This window comes from Microchirus variegatus (genome assembly GCF_963457635.1).
Source record: "Microchirus variegatus genome assembly, chromosome: 21".
Classification (NCBI taxonomy): Eukaryota; Metazoa; Chordata; class Actinopteri; order Pleuronectiformes; family Soleidae; genus Microchirus; species Microchirus variegatus.
The window spans coordinates 4,099,828-4,122,645 of record NC_139822.1 but is presented as its reverse complement, the minus strand read 5'-3'; the positions used below and the strand labels follow the sequence as shown (position 1 = coordinate 4,122,645).

Genomic DNA, 22,818 nt, shown 5'->3' with positions numbered 1-22,818 from the left:
AATAGTCTCTTCCCTCTTATACCTTGTTACCCTCCACAAAGACTGGCCACCAGATGTCAGTATTAGGTCATTTACTGACTCAACAAACAAAAAAAAACAAAGGAAAACTAAGGTGACAGCCTAAAAGAATCTTCTGTCATTTACAGTCTGCAATACACAAATAATAAAGTGTAAACTTTCTAAGCATCAAAACACAGCTAGAATCATTTTAACATTCTTCTTTTACGGCAAACTTTTTTTTTTTTTTTTAACATTCATTTATTTTTGGCGAACTGAGAGGTCATTGTTGCTTCTTTGTTCAGCAACTTGTATAAGAGTCCTTACCAACTCTCGATCAGCCTCTTAGGTGGCTGAACATGTCTTTTAGGTCGAGACAGTCCTTCAACAGTTGGCGACAGTCTGTAAAGTCTCGCAGCGGGTGGTGATGCAGACGCTGCTTTCAGACCACAGTCAGTGTGGTCAGTCCCACTGTTAGATGGCTCTGTAGGTTCAGCCATGTCCTGCTGAACCATCTCCTGAACGGCAGTGTCCTTTGCAGTCAGCTGTTGTTGAAGATCCGTGCGGTTCCTTCTCAGAGACATTCCACTCTCCATCTGGATCCTGTAGGAGCGTGGGGCAACTTCCTCCTCCACCTGTCCCTTTTGTCTCCATGTACCTGTAGAGATGTCCCTGAGTCGCACCATGTCCCCAAGCTTCACCATAGGCAGGTGTTTTGCCGTCCTATCATGCACCTGTTTTTGTTTCACTTTTTGTTCTTCCCTTGCATTTCTAACTTTGTGTGCATTTTTTGCGTCAGCATGTCCTCATTCACTGGTAGGTTGGAGTGAATGCATGTACCCATCAGCATTTGGGCTGGTGACAGTCCATTCTGTAAAGGTGCACTCCGGTAGATCAGTAAGCTTTTCTGAAAGTCATCTCTGTCCTGCGCCTTTTTCATTTTGTTTTTTACTGTCTTTACAGAGCTTTCTGCCAAGCCGTTGGACTTTGGATAGGTTGGACTCAATGTAGAAAAGAATGGGGGTTTCAACAATGTTGAAACCCCCATTCTTTGGCAAAGGCAGCAAACTCGCAGCTAGAAAACTGAGGCCCATTATCAGAAAACAGTTGACATGGGACACCATGTCTAGCGAAGTCAGTCTTGAGGTAGCTGATGACTGCTTTGCTCGATGTTGACTGCAGCGTTCCAACTTTGGGATAGTTTGAGAAGTAGTCAGTGACCACTATGTAACTCTTTCCATCACAGTCAAACAGGTCAGTGCCAACCTTGTAATAGGGTCTCTGGGGAACCGGATGCATCATCAGTGGCTCAGCTTGTTGTTTTGGCCTGTGGGTGCGACAAAGTTCACATGACGCTGTTGTCTGGCTGATATCTAAATTGATTCTCGGCCAGTACATTACTTCTCTAGCCCTGCGTTTACACTTGACTTCTTCGAGGTGGCCTTCGTGTATCTTTTGGAGCATTTGTTTACGTAGTGAGGATGGAATAACAAATTTGCTCCCTTTCAACACTATGTCATCCACCATCGTCAGCTCTACCCTACAATTCCAGTAGTCCTGTATTTTCAAAGGGCAATCCTTCTTGTTTTCAGGCCATCCTCTCTGTACTGTGTGTTTGAGTTCTTTCATTATTTCATCTGCATTAGTCTCCATCCGTATTTTTGCTGTTCTGTCTGCAGTTACTGGCAGAGACGTCACAATCATGTCTGCATATGCCTGTATTTCTGTGCTGTTCTCACAGTCAGCACGTTCCTCCTTATCCACTGCTCTAGACAAGGTGTCGGCAGTGTACTTTCCTTGTGTGTATATCATGTGCACGTCATATTTTTGCAGCCTGATTAGCATGCGCTGTATCCGTACAGGACAGTCATTTAGAGGTTTGGCCATGATGGACACCAAAGGTTAATGGTCAGTTTCTACTTCAAAAGATTGACCACAAGCGACAGGTAGCCACCGCTCGTCTTGTCGCTGCAGCAGCACCGCTCCCAGGCCGTACTGTGACGCGTCTGCTGAGATCCTGGTGTCAGAGTCTCTTTCAGTTTCAGAAAACATTGTTCTTGCTCATGGGACCAGGTCCATTCATTCTTTTGTTCGAGATGACTCCTGAGAGGTGCCGACCGTGTTGACAGCTTTGGGACAGACTCGGCGAGATAGGTGACCATCCCTAGAAAGTGTCTGACCTCATCTTTATTGTTTGGTCTTTCCATGTTGTTGATCGCTGATGTTTTTCTCAGGTCTGGCTTAACCCCCTCTTCACTGAGAACATCTCCCACAAAGGTAAGTGTTTTCACACAGAACTCACATTTATCTTCGAATTGACTTCTCTTGTCTTGTCTAGCACTTGTCTCAGTCTTTCGTCGTGTTCTTTTCGAGTAGCCCCCCAGACAATAATGTCGTCCATCATTGTCTCTACTCCTGGAATGTGCTCAAAAATCATATGAATAGTTTTATGGTATACTTCAGGCACTGACAAGATACCGTACAGCAGACGAAGAAACCTGTACCTGCCATCCGGCGTGTTGAACGTACACAGTCTCGAACTCTGCTCGTTCAGCCTCAGCTGCCAGAAACCTGAAGAAGCATCTAGTTTACTGAACCATTTAGCTCCACCAAACTGTGCCATGATTTCTTTCTAGTTGGTAACTTAGTGTTCTCTTTTGATTCCTTTGTTTAAATCTCTTGGATCCAAGCACATTCTCAGAGCACCTGTTTTCTTTTGCACAATAACCAGCAAGCTATTTTCTTGATGACCTCTAATTTTTCCATGCGTGCTAGTTCCTCGTTCAGTTTTAACCTGCAGTGCGAATGGGACTTTCCTGCAGGGATGCACAACAGGAGACACACTTTGATCCACACGTATCTTGTGTTTTCCAGGTAAACATCCAAGTCCTTCGAAACAGTCTTTATACTCCTCCATGAGTGAGTCATGATCATTGCAGTACCTGGTGATGTCACTACAAACACTCTTTTGACCAGATTGAGCTTTGTACACGCACTGAGTACTAGGATTGGTTGTACACTCATATCCACAATCAGTAGCTGTGCTCTTATCTGCCGACCCTTATGTTTGAAGGTTGCGATGCATCCACCTTTAACAGGAATGCGTTCTCCAGTGTATCCAGTCACTTTTGTTTTTACAGGATGAATTTTGCTCTTCACTAAGCAAACGCTATTAGCATGTTGCTTTATTAGCACATTGCACTCACGCGACCGGAGACTTTTCTTTTTCTCTTCCGTGGCTCGACCGTGGCAAATCTTCCGTCGTAGCTGCTCACGGCCACTTCTGACATCATGTATTGTCTGGCTCTGTACGGTAATAAGCAGACGGTTTCTTTGTATATATTCCTGGCTTATCCACGTCAACAAACCCACCACTGACGTGCAGGCGGGGCTCCTGCGCATGCTCATGACTACCTTGGCATGCTGGGTAATGGAGTTATTATTTAACTATACTCATGACATGCTCAACAAGCAGTGGGTGCTGCTGGAACCCTGTCCCCTCCCAAAGTACTCACAGGCAGAGAGGAGACAGAGCGCGGCGTAAAAATAAAGGTTTCTTCACTCACTCTCACACAAAATAAATCACTGCATTTGATACATATCAAACATAACACATATATACAATGGTATGCAAAGGTTTGGGCACCCCTGTCAATTTTCATGATTTTCCTTTATAAATCATTGGTTTTTATTTTATTTTATTTAACCTTTATTTAACCAGATAAAAGACCCATTGAGATCAAGATCTCTTTCACAAGGGTGACCTGGCCAAGAAAGGCAGCAGCACACATCAAAAGTTAAATAAGAAGCAGGAAATGCAACATTTACAAAACAAAACATTGAAATATAAAATTGCAACTAGATAAACATAAAGTGCAGGAGTTGTGATCACAGTAACAATTTAAGAACATATACACTGTTCAAAGGATTCCTGTTGTCTGTCTTTTAAGATGGGGTGGAAAGCTCCTAATGTAATAAATGCTGGCATTTTAAGTTCAGTTTGTAGAGTATTCCAAGCAGCGGTGGCAGAGAAACTGAAAGCTTTTTTCCCCATTTCGGTCAGAACACGTGGAGCAGACAAGTGCAAAATGTCATTTGAACGCAAGGCGTAGTGGCTTCTGGTTCTCTGAAGAAAAGTGCTTAAATAAGCAGGGACCAAGCCGAGAAGAGCCTTATAGACCAGAGTCATCCAGTGTGTGTAGCGTCTTACAGACAGAGAAGACTTGGAAGCATTAGCATACAGTTCACAGTGATGGGTGAGGCGGCTACAGCCAGTGATGAACCTCAGAGCACAATGATAGACTGGTGTCAAAGTCCGTAGACAGCTGTTAGAGGCACACATATACACAACATCGCCATAATCAAGTAGTGGTAAGAACGTTGCAGATATCAGGAGCTTCCTACATCTGAGGGAGAAACAACACTTGTTTCTATAAAAGAAGCCGAGCTTCACCCTCAATTTAGAAACAAGATTTCTAACATGCTCTTTGAAAGATAGCTCCCCATCAATAACAAATCCCAGATACTTATAACTGGTCAGCTCAAGAGCTCTGCCATGGGAAGTTGTAATTGAGGGGATTTTTTCCATGGGAACAGATGAGTTTGAAAAAAGCATTATTTTGGATTTTTCAGCATTTAAAACCAGTTTCAATTTCTCCAGATTTGTCTGCACTGTATCAAAGGCTGATTGCAGAAATGTGAATGCTTGTGCAATTGAATGTGAAAAGCAGTAAATGACGGTATCATCAGCATAAAAATGGTGTGAGGCATTAGACAAGTTTGCACACAGATCGTTAATGTAAATTGTAAACAAAACGGGTCCAAGGACTGAGCCTTGAGGTACACCTTTTGTGACCTCAAGAAAGGTGGAACTAACTCCAGCCATCTGAACACATTGTGTCCTATTTGCCAAATAATCTTTAAACCAAGTAGCTTGTGTGGAGATGCCATTTTTGATGAGAATATCTAGCAAGATATTGTGATCCACAGTGTCAAATGCCTTGGACAGGTCAATGAACAGGGCTACACAAAACTTTTTTGAGTCCAATACCTGAAACATATTATTTAAAACGTTTAGAGTAGCCGTGGCAGTGCTGTGTTGCTTCCTAAAACCCGACTGAAGAGAGTTTAGAATGTTGTTGGGTTCCAAAAATTCCTTGAATTGCTCTCAAACCAATTTTTCAAAAACCTTCGCCAGAATACATAATTTAGAAATAGGTCTATAATTGTTCGCGTTTGAGGGTTCGTCTCCTTTAAGCAATGGGAGGACAAATGCAGATTTCCAAATTTTAGGAAGTTTGTTTCTGCTGAGGTTTAAGTTAAAATTACAAGTCAGAGGCTCAGCAATTAAATCAGCAGTCAGCTTTAGAAAAAATGGATCCAAACTATCAGGACCAGCTGATTTTTTGGAATCCAATTTTTTCAGTGCACTACAGACCTCAGAAATAGACATTATTAGACAGTAACAACAAAACAATAGACAGTTTTCAAAATTAAAAGCGCAATCAACAGGGGGACGGCTTACTGGAGTAGGATTGTTATTTAAAACAGTGTTTTTAAAATCACAATTTAAAGAATCAAACAAGTGCCCTGCTCTGCTAAAATGTTCATTAAAATAATTTAGCATGGCACATTTATCAGTCAGAGTCTTTGACCAAAAAAGGTGGCAGCTCATTAGAAGACGCAGCACCAGAAACACCTCTCACACCATTCCAAAATTTCTTGGGATCATTCAGGTTTTTGTTAGTTTCTGATAAATACATTTCAGATTTCGCCTTCTTAATGAGGAAGGTACATTTATTGCAGAGCTGACGAAACGTTATCCAGTCAGCCTCTTTCTTGGTTTTCCGTGCTCTGACCCAGGCATGATCTCTTTCTTTGAGGATGTTTCCAATATCAGTGGAAAACCAAGGATTATTTCGCCCCTTAATCCTGAATTTTCGTAATGGAGCATGTTTATTTATCAGCTTCAAGAATTCGGAGTGAAAAAAACTCCATGCCAACTCAACATCTTCAAAGAGGGAGATTCGTTTCCACTGAACAATAGACAGATCGTGCAAAAAAGCCTGCTCATGAAAATGTTTAAAATCTCTTTTGAGTAGAATTTGTTGTTTAGTTTTGGAGAGTTTGGCATTTCTGACCACTTCAATGGCACAATGGTCACTCAGATTGTTCCCAAAAACACCGACATCAGTATATTTGTGGGGGGCATTTGTTATTATTAGATCAAGGAGTGACTATCTAGAGGGGCATTTAACATTAGGGCGAGTTGGGCTATCTATTAGTTGACTTAGATTTATTGAGTCACATATAGATTTCAGGCCGTCTGAGGCTGAGGACAGCCAATCAAGGTTTAGATCTCCTGCTAAAACAAACTCACCAGAGTTTAACCCTGAGACACAGTTATTTAGGGAATTTAGAGCCTCACTGCAGGCTGAGGGCGGTCTATAACATCCTATGACTGTAAGGGACTGTCCTTGTTTAAACTGAAGTTTTAATGCGTGAAATTCAAACTGTTTGCTAATAGATAAAGAGGAGAGGAGAGTAGCATGAAACTTGTTTTTGATATAAATGGCTACACCTCCACCTTTCCTGGGACGATCACAGCAAAAAACATTGTAACTGTGGCGAGTGTAAGGAGGAACCAAACAAAGTAACGTAATATTGTGTAACCCGGTTAAACTATTAATATCATTGCATTCAAGCATATAAATAGTGGTTATAAGGTTGAAATTCATGTAAATGTCATGTTGTTAAAAGCAGTTTAAAAATGTATATTATATGTTTTTGTTTTTTTAATGTATCGATGAAAACAGTATGTATCAGCATTTATGGGGTTAATGGTGATCGGCCGGAACGTTAGATCTGAGGTGTTGGCAGTCGGACACAAAAACAAGGAGGACAGAGGTAGAGCGGGAGAAACCGAGAGACGGGAAGAGAGAGAGAGCCGCGTGTAAATGAAGATGATACACGTATAGAAAACAGTAACGAAGAGAGACTGTTGAGTTTGCAAACAAGTTTGTGTAGGCGTTCAATCCGAACTCTCCAAAGGACTTTGTAGCGACGTTCAGGTTCGTGCGAGTGGATTACTCATTCTGTGAGGACGACGTGGAGCTAGCAGCTAATTCAGTAGCTAGAAGATTGCAGTGTCTGTGCTAAGCTAGCAGCAGGCTACCTGTGCAGCAGAGCCTATGGGGGAGAAGCGAGGAGCTGTAGACGCCGAGCGAACACCGCGACATCGGGAGTGACGGGTCATCGTTTCGTCGGGACGGATTTTCTTCTAGACGCACCTTTTCTCCAGTCATCAGTCCGTGTGTGGATACCTCAACTCCCCTCTACTCCAGCCATCAGTCCGTGGGTGTGGATACCTCAACTCACCTCTTCTCCAGCCATCAGCCCGTGTGTTTGTGGATACATCACTGGTCAGTAAGGTACCGTTTTCTTTCTGTGGCCCGGTTAGGGTGAAGCAGCCATATTGTTTTAGGCTTCAACGAACCCAAGCTACACACAGGCCTGCGCCGATTAGTTAAAGGGGTACCCCAATTTATTTCAGTAAAGTGCCGGCTTTAGTAATTAGGTGTGTGGGCCCACAAATTGTGTGTGTTGATGTTTATATGTATTGGTGGTTCAGAAATACAACCAAGGATATTTGATTTAAGGTATTTACCTGAAAAAATGGAATCTTTAGTTAAGTTATAATTCTACTTAAAGTAGAGGGAATTTGGTGATTTAACAAAAGGAAAGACCATTCTGTTTTATTTAATTTTCACATTGTCTAACCAGTTGATTATAGTAAATAATTGAGAGTTTATTTTTCTAAAACATTGTGTTGTGTATTTTATTGTTTACCTTAAACAAGGAAATCATTTGATTTTGAGAGAGACATAGATCTGAGTGACAGATTAAAAAAGAGATCCAACACAAAGATTAAAACTGAGTTAATCAGGGTTAACAAATAGTTAAATATATTTGAAGAACCCAAAAGCCCTCCCTTTTCATTATGATTACTGACGGGAGTGCTACATAAAATGGAGGCACCGCTGGGATTGTGTTGGATTTCTTAGTTTAAGGGAAAAAATCAAACATAAAGAGTAAAGGTAAATAATTAAAGTGCTAACCTAATTTACAAACGGCATTAATGGATAATGACCATTGTCGCAGAAGAGGTAGATATCAGTGATGTGGAAGAAACACTGGAGTCTATCAAGTCTTTGGGAGGGGTGCGTGTCCGTGGGAGAAACTACAGTGCAAGACTAAACCGACGGATGGTTTTGTGTGAGTGCAAAGAGACTGTGAATGAAGAGAGTGTTCCTCCTGAAGTTGTGGCAATTGATAATGGAGAGGCGTGGCCTATTATCATCATTGGAAAGGCACAGGCATCGGCTGAAGAGTTTAATAGTAAACTGAAAGGGTTGCTGCAGGCTGAAGGAAAAAGAATGGAGGACCTCAAATCATTATTCTCCAGTACACCCCCGCCCTCTAACTCCACTGAATCCATCCTGGCCGCTGTTGGAGATCTGTTGGACAAGACAACAAAACCAGCTGATGGTGGAAGTTATGGTCGACTACGCATGTTCTCGGGAGCCCTACCAACGCCGCCAGGTGAGGAACCATTTGATCTTTGGCTAGAGCAAGCATCGCTTATGGTGGAGGAGACTGAATGCTCGGACAGAGAAAAAAGAAGGAGACTTATTGGAAGTTTAAAGGGGCCCGCACTAGAAATTGTGAAAGCAGTGCGGCACGCCAATCCTGACGCCAGCCCAAAAGAGTTCTTGGAAGCCCTTGAAGGTGCTTTTGGAAGTGCTGAGTCCGGTGATGATCTCTATTTTGCTTTCCGATTGACGCAACAGCAAAAAGGAGAGAAATTATCAGATTTCCTTCGACGTCTAGAGAGGTCTCTAGCTAAGGTGATTCAACGAGGTGGTCTTCCTGCTAGCTGCATGGATCGAGCCCGACTGGAGCAACTGCTAAGGGGTGCTATCGTTTCCGACCTGATGATGATCCAGCTGCGCTTAAGAGAAAGAAAGGCTGCACCGCCAAACTTCCTACAGCTTTTGACTGAGATTTGTGCTGAGGAGGAGTATGAAACTTCTAGAAAGAAGCTCAGCGCCTCAGTACACCAGGTACATGCTAATCAAGAAGCAGATACAAGGCAAGCAGATATTCAGAGCTTAAAAGCAGAAATTAAAGAACTGAAGTCAATCAATGCATCAGTAGTGACCCAATCCACTTCCGTCAAAGAGGATTACAGGGAGGCTACACCCATCAATGCACTGCCTGGCTCCGACAACCGGCAAGACGCAGAGCTGGCTGCGTTGAAAAAACAACTGAAACGACTAAAGCAGAAAACTGGCAACAAGATGTGTGAGCAAGGTGCTGCAGTTTCAACCATGGAGGTTTCAAAACAAGCCTCCAACTCTCCAAAAGGAGCCCCTAAAAAGTCAGAGGAGAATTTCTGCTATAGGTGTGGGGAGAGTGGACATTTTTCTACTAAGTGCCACAATCCTGAAAATCAAGCCAAGGTCATCAGAAAGCTAATTCATGCTTTGAAGTTAACAAAAGACAAACAGCAGTCTGTGGGGTCAAGAAACGTTCTGTTACCTCATCGGAGCTGGCTGGCATCCCTGAAGGCTTGATTGGTCCACCTAGCATCGTACCTATGAAGGTAAATGGACATTGCTGTGATGCCTTGTTTGATAGTGGCTCACAGGTCACCATTATCTTTGAGTCTTGGTATCAAACATACCTGTCTGATGTTCCCATACACCCCGTGTCTGGGTTAGCTCTGTGGGGACTAAGCGAATCTGAGAGAAGTTGTCCCTACCGTGGGTACGTAGTGGTCGATGTTGAATATCCAGCAAAGGTTGCAGGTGCTGATCAGACCGTGACCGTCCTCGCTCTTATCTGTCCTCAGCCCAGAACTGCAGACCAGACTCCTGTCATTGTGGGGACCAATGCCAGTCACATCAGACCTCTTGTGCAGAAATGTAAGGACAATGGCAACGACATCACACAGACATTAGGGATACAGTGTTACAGAGACAACCGCATAACATCGACTAGCCCCGCCACAGGCGTGGAAGAGAAAGATGATATCGGCTGTGTGTTATGGCAAGGCCCTGGCCCACTGACTCTGCCCCCTGTTGGTGACTGTAGTGCAGTCTGTAAAGTAGAATACAAGCACCAGGTCGACAAAGAAATCCTGATGATTGACTCGTCTCCTCTATCTTCACTGCCAGCTGGTGTGCTACTTCAGCCAATGGTGGTGCCCAGTGAAGAAGTAAATATCAGCCATTTCAGAATATTGGTCCAAAATGAGTCATTGACAGAGACAGTCATACCAGTGGGAACAGTTGTTGGGCATATGTATTTGATGGATGCAGTTACTAACCTCTCTTCATCCAAGACAGCTGATAATGACTTTGATCCAAACCTGATCAGTTTTGGAGACTCGCCTGTCTCGGAGGAGTGGAAACAGAGACTTCGTCAGAGACTATCCACCAGGTCCCAGGTGTTCTCGTTTCACAAATGGGATGTCGGATTGGCAAAGGGAGTAGAGCACACTATCCGAATGTCCGACTCACGGCCATTCAGGGATCGCTCTCGTTGCCTGGCTCCAGCTGACCTGGAGGACGTGAGAAAGCACCTCCAAGAACTGCTGAGTGCGGGAATCATTAAAGAGTCTCGTAGCCCTTATGCATCCCCAATCGTGATTGTTCGGGAAAAAAAATGGAGCAGTGAAAATGTGCATTGACTACCGATTGTTGAACAGTCGAACCATCCCTGATCAGTACACAACACCTTGTATTGATGATGTGTTGGATTCAATGACTGGGAGCAAGAGGTTCTCTGTTTTAGATCTGCGGAGCGGTTATTACCAAATCGCTATGGCTGAGGAGATAAGGAAAAGACGGCATTCATCTGCCCACTGGGGTTTTTCCAGTTTGAGAGGATGCCACAGGGGATAACTGGAGCCCCAGCCACCTTTCAGAGATTAATGGAGAAGGCTGTGGGTGAAATGAACCTGCTCGAAGTCCTTGTCTACCTCGATGACCTGATTGCATTTGGTCGAACATTAGAAGAACACGAGGAAAGACTTCTTAAAGTTCTTGACCGTCTGGCAGAAAGTGTCTGTGTCTGTGCTAAGCTAGCAGCAAGCTACCTGTGCAGCAGAGCCTGTGGGGGAGAAGCAAGGAGCTGTAGACGCCGAGCGAACACTGCGACATTGGGAGTGACGGGTCATCGTTTCGTCGGGACGGATTTTCTTCTTGCAACCTTTTCTCCAGTCATCAGTCCGTGTGTGGGTACCTCAACTCACCTCTACTCCAGCCATCAGTCCGTGGGTGTGGATACCTCAACTCACCTCTTCTCCAGCCATCAGCCCGTGTGTTTGTGGATACATCACTGGTCAGTAAGGTACCGTTTTCTTTCTGTGGCCCGGTTAGGGTGAAGCAGCCATATTGTTTTAGGCTTCAACGAACCCAAGCTACACACAGGCCTGCGCCGATTAGTTAAAGGGGTACCCCAAATTATTTCAGTAAATTCGTAAGAGTGCCGGCTTTAGTAATTAGTTGTGTGGGCCCACAAATTGTGTGTGTTGATGTTTATATGTATGGTGGTTCAGAAATACAACCAAGGATATTTGATTTAAGGTATTTACCTGAAAAAAGGGAATCTTTAGTTAAGTTATAATTCAACTTAAAGTAGAGGGAATTTCATTTGGTGATTTAACAAAAGGAAAGACCATTCTGTTTTATTTTATTTTCACATTGTCTAACCAGTTGATTATAGTAAATAATTGAGAGTTTATTTTTCTAAAACATTGTGTTGTGTATTTTATTAACTAACCCGTTTACCTTAAACAAGGAAATAATTTGATTTTGAGAGAGACATAGATCTGAGTGACATATTAAAAAAGAGATCCAACACAAACATTTAAACTGAGTTAATCAGGGTTAAAAAATAGTTAAATATATTTGAAGAACCCAAAAGCCCTCCCTTTTCATTATGATTACTGACGGGAGCGCTACAATTGCTAAAGCTAAAGTTATTAGGACTAACAAGGTCCTGTTCGTAGCCTACTGGAGACTGACAACGCCACCTTGGGACTTTCACCCAAAGATTTACCCCAATGAAGGACGTTGCGTAAATTCTACTCAGGATGCAAGAGACGTGGCTCAGAAATGTAAAAAAATACAATTTATTGTTTAAATCCTTTTTTAAAAACACAATTTAACCATTCACACCAAAAAAAAAGAAAATGTTTTAAACTGAGGCTTGGGGTGAAATGGGGCTAGTGAGGGGAGGAGTCCAAATTAAATTTAACTCAATCACCCAGATATGTGACAGACACACACGCACACACACACAGTGAATACCCAAATCCCAAGGGACCACAGCACACAGGGAAAACGAACACCGCCACCCAGGTCACCAGCACCACCACCACCGGTCTCGGCAACTAAAACAAGATAAAGAAATGAATCACACAGAAAACAAACTCAAGATTCTCACAAAGACTGGGCAAATTATACAACATATAAATTGCACAGAAATATAATAATATAAAGAAAATTAATAAACAAATTAAACAAAATAATTACAATAACGACTGGGCAAATTATGCCAACTGAACTACATAAGATTGCCCAAATTAATTAAACAATAATTAAAGAAAAGAAATAACCAATATAATACCTAAATCTTAAACATATGACCTAAACAAATATCTGTAACAAAAAAATAAGAAATAAATCAGATCAATCCAACCAAAATAAATATTGGGAATCAAAACAAAAGGACAAGTGAACAAACAAAACCAAGTTAATAAACAAAATAAAGAAATAAACCTAAACTAAGGCATCAAACTAAGACAAGCTGGCACACGACAGTCCCATGCAGTACATGGAAACGGCAGTGAACGACACTGAGGAGCAGAAGTCACGCTGAGACGCGGCAGAATTTAGGATGAGATAAAGCCGGAGAGACAATGGAGAGACAAAACAGCAGCGGATAGCTGATCAACAGCTGATCGTGACGTCATCCAAATCACATTTCCTTTTTAAGCCAGGTTGCCAACATTTATCTAAAAAAATACAAAATTAACACTTATTATTAAGCTTATACCAAGGCCTGATCTGGCTCTAAAATCATTAGTACTAATTAGTACTAATATTTTTCTGAAAGGGGCCAGGGTTAGGCTGAACATTGCCTGATAATAAAAGAAGTAGAAGGATAAAACATTTTGGTTTTACATTAGAATTTGACACCTTGTCATCAATATTTGGGTCTACCAGGTCAATAAGTGAAATTTCTGTGTGTATGACACTGCCCTGTAAGACAGATAAACACATCAAATGAAGAAAATGTACATGCATTTGTCCTGGCGTATAGTAGGACAGCAACGGATGCAGTGCCAGTTTATCAACAGCTGATGACCAGGTGCATGTTGCTGACCTGGAAAGATCCGAAGGTGGACAGGGGGCGTGTCTGCGCACACCACCACCACAGCTCGACAACACAGAGCCACGGGAGACAAACACAACAAACATGGCGAAAATGAGCTTCATCGTTACTGACTCCAGATATATTGATAAGAGAATGGGAGGAAAACAAAGCAACAACAACAACAATAAGACGTCTTGGAGACAAACAGCTTTGTTTCAGCGGCCAACAGGCTCTGGAAGTTAGCTGCTTGCGGCCAGCTAGCTGCCTGCGGCTAACAGGCTCCGGCGGCGAGCAGCGTACAGCTTAGCAGAAACCAGCGGCTAAGCAGGTTCCATCGGCAATCGGCTGACAGTGACTATAGCTGTCAGCGGCAAAACAGGCAGATATGTTTCGGCAGATCTCCCGATCGGCAGTGGTACGTGACCTATCCGCCTGCAGCTATCAGACACCAGCAGCCTAGCTTCTCTGATCAGCTACCGACAGCCGATTACCTGTCTACCGGTGAAACGGTGGCTTCCAATCCCGGGAGGATCCAACCCAACATCCAGGGCCAACAGGTAGATCGAAAGATCGGGATCCGGCAATGAACACTCCAACACGTCCAGAGACGCCGGAGGTCAGCAGCAGAAGCGACTCCCAGCAATTCACGACCCACAGCGATAGACCACCTGAAGCGCGTCGGGGGAGAAAACACCTGTTGGGTCAGCTTAGGCCACAGCCTGGACTATTGCTGACAGCAGGCAGCCACAGCAACCGGACAGATTCCCAGTGATAAGATGGCACAAAAAATGTTACACAGGGAACCGGAATGGGACCGGAATGGTACCTGCCGAGCCGAGACTCCAAAACCGATAGCGGCAGGTAGGCTACCTGTGGCAACACCTCGATTTCAGCACGTTTACTCGCATTGGTTGTTTGGATAATAAATTTCAGTTAAATAGGAGACAAACACAGTGGTATTTGAGAAGTGAAATAAAGGTTATAGGGTTTACAGAAAGTGTGCAAGAGTTATTTAAACAGAATTAGGCATGTCCAAAAATTTAGGCACCATGTCATTTTATTGATTTCAATACCTTTCGCATTGAAATTATTGATTTCAATGCTAAAGGTATTGCTAAAGGTTCCACTAATTATTGGAACTCAAAATTGGTTTGGTAACCTCAGTGACCCTTGACCTCCATACACAGATGAATCTAATCATGAGAAAGGGTAAGGAGGCCAATTTTAAGCTCTCAGTTTCAACTGTGAGGATCATTTTGAGGAATTGGAATACCACAAGGACAGTTCTAGTTAAGGCCGAAGTGGCAGACCAAGAAAAATCATTCAACTATTCAGCACACTTTACACAAGAGATGCTGTATGGAAGAGTAATGCAGAAAAAGCCGCTCCCTGCACCTGCCACAAACGGAGTCGCTTGAGGTATGCTAAAGCACATTTGGAATAAGGTGCTGTGGACTGATGAAACTAAAATAGAGTTATTTGGGCAAAACAAGGGGCGTCATGCATGGCGGAAAAAGAACACAGCATTACAAGAAAAACACTTGTTAGCTACAGTAAAATTTGGTGGTGGTTCCATCCTTCTGTGGGGCTGTGTGGCCTGTACAGGGACTGGAAAGCTTGTTAAAGTTGGGGTCGCATGGATTCCACTCAATATCAGCAGATTCTGAAGAACAATGTCCAGGAATCAGTGACAAAGTTGAAGTTGTGCCAGGGCTGGATCTTTCAACAAGACAGGGACCCTACACTGCTCAAAATCTACTAGGCATTCATGCAGAGGAACAAATACAATGTTCTGGAATGGCCATCTCAGTCCCCAGACCTGAATATTAGTGAAAATTTGTGCTGTGATTTAAAGTGGACTGTCCATGCTCAGAAACCATCAAACCTGACTGAACTGTAGATGTTTTACAGAGCAGTCAGGGAATCACTTGTGGAGACATTTCAGCATACAACATTAAAGCACAGACGGATCGGAAATCTCTCCAATCCGTCAATTACGTCTGAATCGGAACCCGATACCGATACTGGATCGGATCGGCCCCATCCCTAACCCCTAATATGTACTGTATGATCAGTTCAGATCACTCAAGACAGACATTAATATCAGGTCTCAATAGGGTCTTGAATAAGAAATGTCCTCCACAGAGACACTGAACTCCACACTCTGTTCCCTCTTCTCAGGTGTGATAAGTTTGACAAGCAACATTGTGGTGCTGCTCATGTTTGTGAAGTTCAAGGAGCTCCGCACTGCCACCAACTTCATCATAATCAACCTGGCTTTCACCGACATTGGAGTGGCTGGAATTGGCTATCCTATGTCAGCTGCATCAGACATCCATGGCAGCTGGAAATTTGGCTATACTGGTTGTCAGGTGGGTGAAACAGTGTTAAACATGTGGGGAACTCCAGCCCTTGACCCAGCAACTCTATAGTTACAAGCCCAATTCCTTTCCTTGGGCTGCCCAGATTACTCGCCCAATAGAGCTATTTTGGCACAAAATATTAAAGATACTATAGAAACATCTATCATTTTCCGATAGAGTTATTTTCTTTCTCAGTTTGATTTTTTCTTCTTCCAAAAATAGAGTTTCAGTACTCTCACAATGCTTGTTCTGTGTTCTTGTATTGTATTTTAGTTTCCTGCCCATGGACCACAGATGCAAATTAGCTGTATTTCATTTTCATTTTCATTTTCATTCCTTCTTGTAAACCTTCCCTTTCACTTTTTTTGAGTGAAGGAAAGCTGTAATCGCTATGTGGAAAAAATTAAGGTAATTCACCTCCTTACCCAGTGTGAGGTTATTTTCACCTGAGTGTAAGGTGTAGGTGTTAATGAACCATCTCACCATCAAAAATAATATAATTTGTAATAAAAAAATAAAAAATAAATAAATAATAATAATAAATTATTATTTTTACAGATGTAAGTAGATCCATAGTTGAAGGAGTTGGCTCTTCAATTATGTGACATGTTTATGCACTGCATTATTATGATTTACTTATACTTATACTTACCCTTACTTACTTTCTGTTTGTTTATGCACAAAGAAAGCCTTTTTACATCAGTTATCAAACGGTAACAAACACATTCTACTACCGCCACTGCTCACTAATCTATGCGGTGAACAACAGTGAAGAATTTGAGTTTTGGCTCAGGTCATTTTAGTGATTTATCTACAGAACAATGTCCGAGCAGATCATTAACATGTACAATCAATCCACTTTGTCTGTTTCTGTCTCCAGATCTATGCCGCACTGAACATCTTCTTTGGCATGGCCAGTATTGGTCTGTTGACTGTGGTGGCCATCGACCGCTATCTCACCATCTGCAGACCAGACATAGGTATCTTTAGCACTCTTCTGCTGTACTGCATGTACATATTGTAGAAATAGGAACACATATTTTCACAGTTTTATAAGTAAAGCTAATAGAATTTGCTCTACTTTGGTACGGTTCCTCTGGTGTGAAAGCAATGAAATGGTATAGTTTAATGTATTATGGATATGAGATGAGATACGGGATTACCCCTAATTTCTACCGCCGCATCAGCGGCGTGGAACGTCAGCGCCACGGCTTTACGCTGTCCTCTGCCCAGCATCAATCCCCACGGGGCGCGTTACGGCAGTGCAACCGCGGATCAGCGGTTGACATGCCCGGTGGAAATCGGGGGTTAGCCTGGTTCCGGTGACGATGGTCTTTGCGGGGTGTCCAAATTTTTTGCAACGAGGGCCAGATTTGGTAAGGTGAAAATGTGTGGGGGCCAACCATTCAGCCTGACATTCTTTGAACCAGTAACATTAAATCCAAATGATCTATTTTATGAAATTTTTATTGCAAATTACATCCATTAGATTTTTACCAAAATCACTCTGCCTTTCGGGGCCCACGGTTGGTGTAGTGGTTAGCACTCTTGCCTTTGCAGCAAGAAGATCCGGGTTCCTGGGTTTGAGCCCCGTTTGGAACATCTTTGGAACAAGGGCCTTTCTGCAAGGAGTTTGCATGTTCTCCCCGTGTGTGCGTGGGTTTCCTCTGGGTTCTCCGGCTTCCTCCCACAGTCCAAAAACATGCAATATGGGGACTAGGAGAATTTGTCACTCTAAACTGACCGAAGGTGTGCGTGAATGGTTGTTTGTCTCTATATGTGGCCCTGTGATGGACTGGCGAACTGTCCAGGGTGTACCCCAACTATCGCCCAATGTCTGCTGAGATAGGCACAGCACCCCCCGCGACCCTCTGGTGGAGGATAAAGCAGTAGATGATGGATGAACTCTGCCTTTCGTATTTGAAGACCACATAAAATGAAGAAGAAGTCTGTCTGGAAAGAAACACTTTAGCGAATATTAAACATATCTAAGTTCATTTGAAATATTACATATTATTTACTATTAAATTCTCACTGTAAACTTCTAAATTGTAAATTGTATTCTAAAATGTATTCACCTCAGAGGACTAAACACATCATGTCTGCACTAATGTGAAGGGTGATACTGAGATCTTGACTGCAGTATGTAGTCCAGTTCTGGCTCAAAAACAGTTTTCTTAAATGTGCAAGACATCAAGCAGGTGAAAGTCCCTTTTTGCTTTGGTTCGTACCGGTCAGAAAAATGTTACAATGTAGCAAACAGTTTGCTTTCACATGCATAGTTCTAAACCAGGCATGTCCAAAGTCTGGCCCGGGAGCCAATTGGGGCCCATGTTCAAATTTTCACCGGCTTGCAGCCTCTGTTATAAAATTAGTGATATGTGGCCAGCACTGTTAACCTGAGTATTAAATCCATGTGTACAAAAAACAACTATTTTATATTTCACCAGAGGATGGTGTAGCCTTGTGGCCACACCCTTGCCGCCGTGACACTTGGCCTTTTGTGATAATTTCAACCCAGCCCATTTCTCACATGGCAACTGTACATAAAAAAAGTAAAATTGACAGCGAGGACCGCCGTTTCCAGGCTGTTTCGGGATGTTGCAGCTATGCAGCTTTATTTGCTCTACTTTGGTATGGTTTAATGTATTATGGATATGAGATGAGATCTAATTTCCACCGGGCGCAACAGCACCACGGTTTTGCGACGTCCTCTACCCAGCGTCAATCCCCACGGGGTGCGTTACGGCAGTGCAGCGAGCCAGTTATTGGTTCAAAGAATGTCAGGCTGGATGGTCGGCCCACACACATTTTCACCTTACCAAATCTGGCCCTCTTTGCAAAAAGTTTGGACACCCCTGATTTCATGAAACCGGACAACCGGGAGAAAATCCACAAACACAGGATTTTTAATTGTAGTTGAATTAGTGATGGGAATTCCGGCTCTTTTTAGAGAACCGGCTCTTTCGGCTCGGCTCACTAAAAAGAACCGGCTCTTTCTGCTCCCAAGCGGCTCTTAAGGTTGTTTTATTGCTTTCATTAATTTATCAACAACAATATAAAATTATGCACAAAATTAATTACTAAAGTAAAAAAACGTGTATTTTTATTTAGGTTTATTATATAAATATGCTTTTATTTATACACTCCACATAAAATGTAAAAAATAAATTATAAAATACAAAAACAACTATTTGCAATTCAACTTTTAACTATTTCAATTTTCAACTTTTTCCTTTTAAACAAATTTAAAGTGAAACACAAAACACTGCAAACCACAACATAATTAAATATAGATTAAAATATGCAAAACAAAAAGAAAAAAAATGAACACCCAGATCTTTGATTAAGGTCGAGGTTGGCATTAAGAAATACCAAGTGCCTCAGCTGTGCAGGTTGTTTGTGGAGCCGGCTCTGTAGGATATTCTTTTCTTGCAGACTCTACACTCTGCCACTGTGTTGTCAACAAAATTGAAATGGTTCCAGATTTTGCTTCTTTTCCTGGTGTCACTCATTTTCTTACTATGGTAAAGGTATCTACTATACCTTTTCTAATGTGTCGATGTTGTCTCTTCTTTCTCCCTCCTGCTCTGTTCGTGTGTTACTGCTGCAAGTGTAACTACCGCCCCTCCCCCCGCTGCTCAGCGCAAACACAAGACACTCACGCATATTGACCAATCACGTGCGGTGCGAAGAGAAAAAAAAGTGTGAGAGAGAGAGAGTGAGAGTGAGTGAGTGACAAAAAAAAAACAAAAAAAAACACTGCTCCCAAGAAAGAGCCGGCTCCCGTTGTTCACTTCAAAGAGCCGGCTCTAAGAGTCTAGTTTTTACTCCTGGGATGATTAAAAGGCCGCAACTAGAGGACCTGATGTCTCACAGGGTAAAATCAACTTGATTGACACATCTGTGCAGAAAGCCGGCATACCTAGGTTCTCAGGATGCTTTGAGCATACAAGCATAATATGACACCAAGTCCAATCTGCCAAAAGGAAGGAAGAGACCTGCACGTATTATTCCTGGACCGAGCCAGCGCCTTCGGATCCGTCCCCCATTCTCTCAACTGGACGGCCTTTAACTTCTTCCTCATGCCAAATACCATCACAAACCTGGTGAGAAACTACTTCCAAGATCTGCAATTCTGTATCCAAACAACAGAATACACAACATCATGGCAATCTTTGGAAGTGGGAATAATGGCTGGATGTACCATCTCCCCTCTAACTTTCACCATGGCAATGGAAGTGATTATTCAAGCTTACAAGTGGGTTGTGGGAGGAGAAAGTCTGCGATCTGGACATCGTCTCCCTCCTATTTGTGCCTACATGGATGACATGACCACCTTGACCTCAACGTTGCATGCACCAAACATCAACTGGGAAAGCTTCAGGCCAACATCGCAAGGGCATGCATGAAGTTTAAACCCAGTAAATCCAGGAGCATATCTGTGATAGAGTGGGTACTCTGGAATGTGCTGGCTTGATAGCACTTTGAGGACAGGGGCTCCGGTCAGAGAGCATGACACAGAGAGGTTCCTTATGTTCTTTTAATGATCAATTGTTGAAGTTACATATGGGTCATTGGACATGTATAGGTATGTGTGGTCCTAAAATAACTGAAAAAGAAAAGGAATTATAAAATAATTAGTTTACATTAACAGCATATGATTATCAATCTGAAATAATCACCAAAAATATACAAATTAAATTAGACTTAAACATCCTGGGTTAATCACCAGTTTAACTTGCCTTAAAAGCATTTCAATAACTCATAAACCAAACATCCCTCAGTAACTCCCCAAAACACAGTATGTTATGGTCAATGTCGCCATCTAGTGGACAAAATAAATCACTGCAGTACCTGCGGCGACCAGATGGTATTTAGCCGCGAGTGAAACTAAACATGCATTTGTGGATCAACATAGTTAAACTAACGAACATACAACCGCCATGCGTCAAGAAAACAAGACCATTGACTTATAGTGACAGTATTCACTGTCCAACAAGGCAGGTAAACTCACGTTTCGGCATGAACGCACACGGCTGGCATCCACCATAGTTTCACCACATCTCCAAATCAACGTACCTCATTGTTAAGAGGATATGACGCAATGTAGGTATGGCAAGCATACTAGGACAAACCAAAACGAAACTCAAAGGTGTAAATGGGCTAGATAAATAATACAACAGAAAAACAGTAGACTTTCCTACAAAGCCGCCCCAAAATTTAAACATTAAATTTGTACAACATAAAGGGAAGTCTACTCAGTACATAGGTTAGTGTCTTCATCATCTTCCCAAGCTGGCAATCTCACCAATCGCGCAACAGGGCGAAGATAAGTTTGCCCTTTGATTTCCACCTCCTCTGCTCTGAAACAGCCATCCACGCCTGGGCAGACTTTGACTATCTTGCCGATGAGCCAGTAAGCCCGGGGTAGCTGAGAATCCACCATCACGACTTGTCCAGTAGTCAAGTTGTCAGTGTCCTTCTGCCATTTTTGTCGTTTCTGGAGGTCAGGCAGATGGTGCCGAATGAAGTTGGACCAGAAATGGTCGGCAAGAATCTGGCTATGTCGCCGTCAGTATCCATACTCTCCAGCAGATCGAGATGCACACAACTCGTAGTCATGCATTTGAAGATAATACCCCACTGCTTTTCGATGCGTCTACCCATCTTGATGTTGTAGGGACCAAAGCAGTCTACTCCAGTAGACCAAAATGGTGGCTTGTACAGTCGAAGCCGTGAAGGGGGTAGATCTGCCATCTTTGGTACCTCTGGATTAGCTCGCCACCTCTGGCACTCCGCACAGCTGTACTGGTGTTTCTTGACCGATTCCCTTCCCCGCAGAATCCAATACTTCCTACGTAACTCACCAAACACTCGTTCAGGACCAGCGTGGAGGAGTTTGGAATCGTAGTCTTTGATGAGAAGACGAGTCACCTGGTGTTTTGGATCAAGGATTATAGGATGAATGGCATCTGGGTCTAAACCCTCGGCTCTCCGGAGTCGTCCTCCAACTCTTATCAGTCCTGTGGCAGAGTCATATTCGGGAGCAAGCATGAACAAGTGACTTTGTCGGGAATGGGTTTACCAGCAGCCAGAGTCTGTGCCTCTCCTGGGAAGCTATCCTCTTGAGCTTGTTTCAGGAGATGTAGCTTAGCTGCTAAAGCATCTGCCGCAGTCATTGCAGAACTTTGGCTATTGGCCGCTCCGTGAAGGAACTGATGGGTGGTCTTAATGAGTTCACCCCAGTTGTCAATGTTGCAGATGGACATAGCACTTAAACTGCTGCTGGTGACAGTTCCGCAAAATGCAGTCTTCTTTAATTCAGACACATCCTCCTCCTGGGCCTCTAGCTGGTGAGTTGGCCAAGTGTCTGAGAGCTGACGAAGAAAGTGCGGGCCCTGCCTCCAGCAGTTTGGCTGACTGAGTTCAGAAAGGGTTTTTCCTCGAGTGAGGTCGTCAGCTGGGTTGTCCTTGGTGTTGACTTATCTCCAATCGGCTCCTTCAGTAAGGTCTTGTATTTCTGTAACTCGGGTGCCGACAAAGACCTTATAGCGGCATGACTTGGATTTCAGCCATGTCAAAACTGTGGTTGAGTCGGCCCACAGTGTTACTTGACAGGGGTCAAGTGACAGCTCCGTAGACAGGACTTTGGATATCTGTGCTCCAGCAAGGGCTGCACATAACTCTAAGCGGGGCACCAATATTTGATTACGTGGTCTTACTGGGGACCTTGCCATCACAAATGCCACATGGATGTTGTCATGACAATCCTGCGTTCGCAGATATGCGACTGCACCGTAGGCTCTTTCTGAAGCGTCACAAAAAATATGAACTTCCCTTTTGGTTCCGTCAGTATCTGCCATTGGTGGGACATAGCATCTTGGCATTTCGACTTGGGGGAGATCTACCAGTTCGGCCTCCCACTGTCTCCATCGTTCCAGTAAGGTATTGGGTTGGATTTGATCGTCCCAACTTACTCAAACCTTCCAGAGATCTTGAACAAGAATCT

General features: G+C 43.1%; 1 protein-coding gene across 1 annotated transcript in view; it reads left to right on the top strand.

Annotated features, from left to right (window-relative positions):
* The window catches only part of rrh (retinal pigment epithelium-derived rhodopsin homolog), a gene marked incomplete at both ends in the record, with an annotated part of 57,313 nt that overhangs the window by 12,328 nt on the left and 22,167 nt on the right, over nucleotides 1-22,818 (top strand). The window contains 2 exons of the mRNA XM_083907893.1: nucleotides 15,625-15,815; nucleotides 16,687-16,786. Of these exons, the coding sequence (XP_083764019.1) occupies nucleotides 15,625-15,815; nucleotides 16,687-16,786 (291 nt within the window). The remainder of the gene's footprint in view (nucleotides 1-15,624; nucleotides 15,816-16,686; nucleotides 16,787-22,818) is intronic.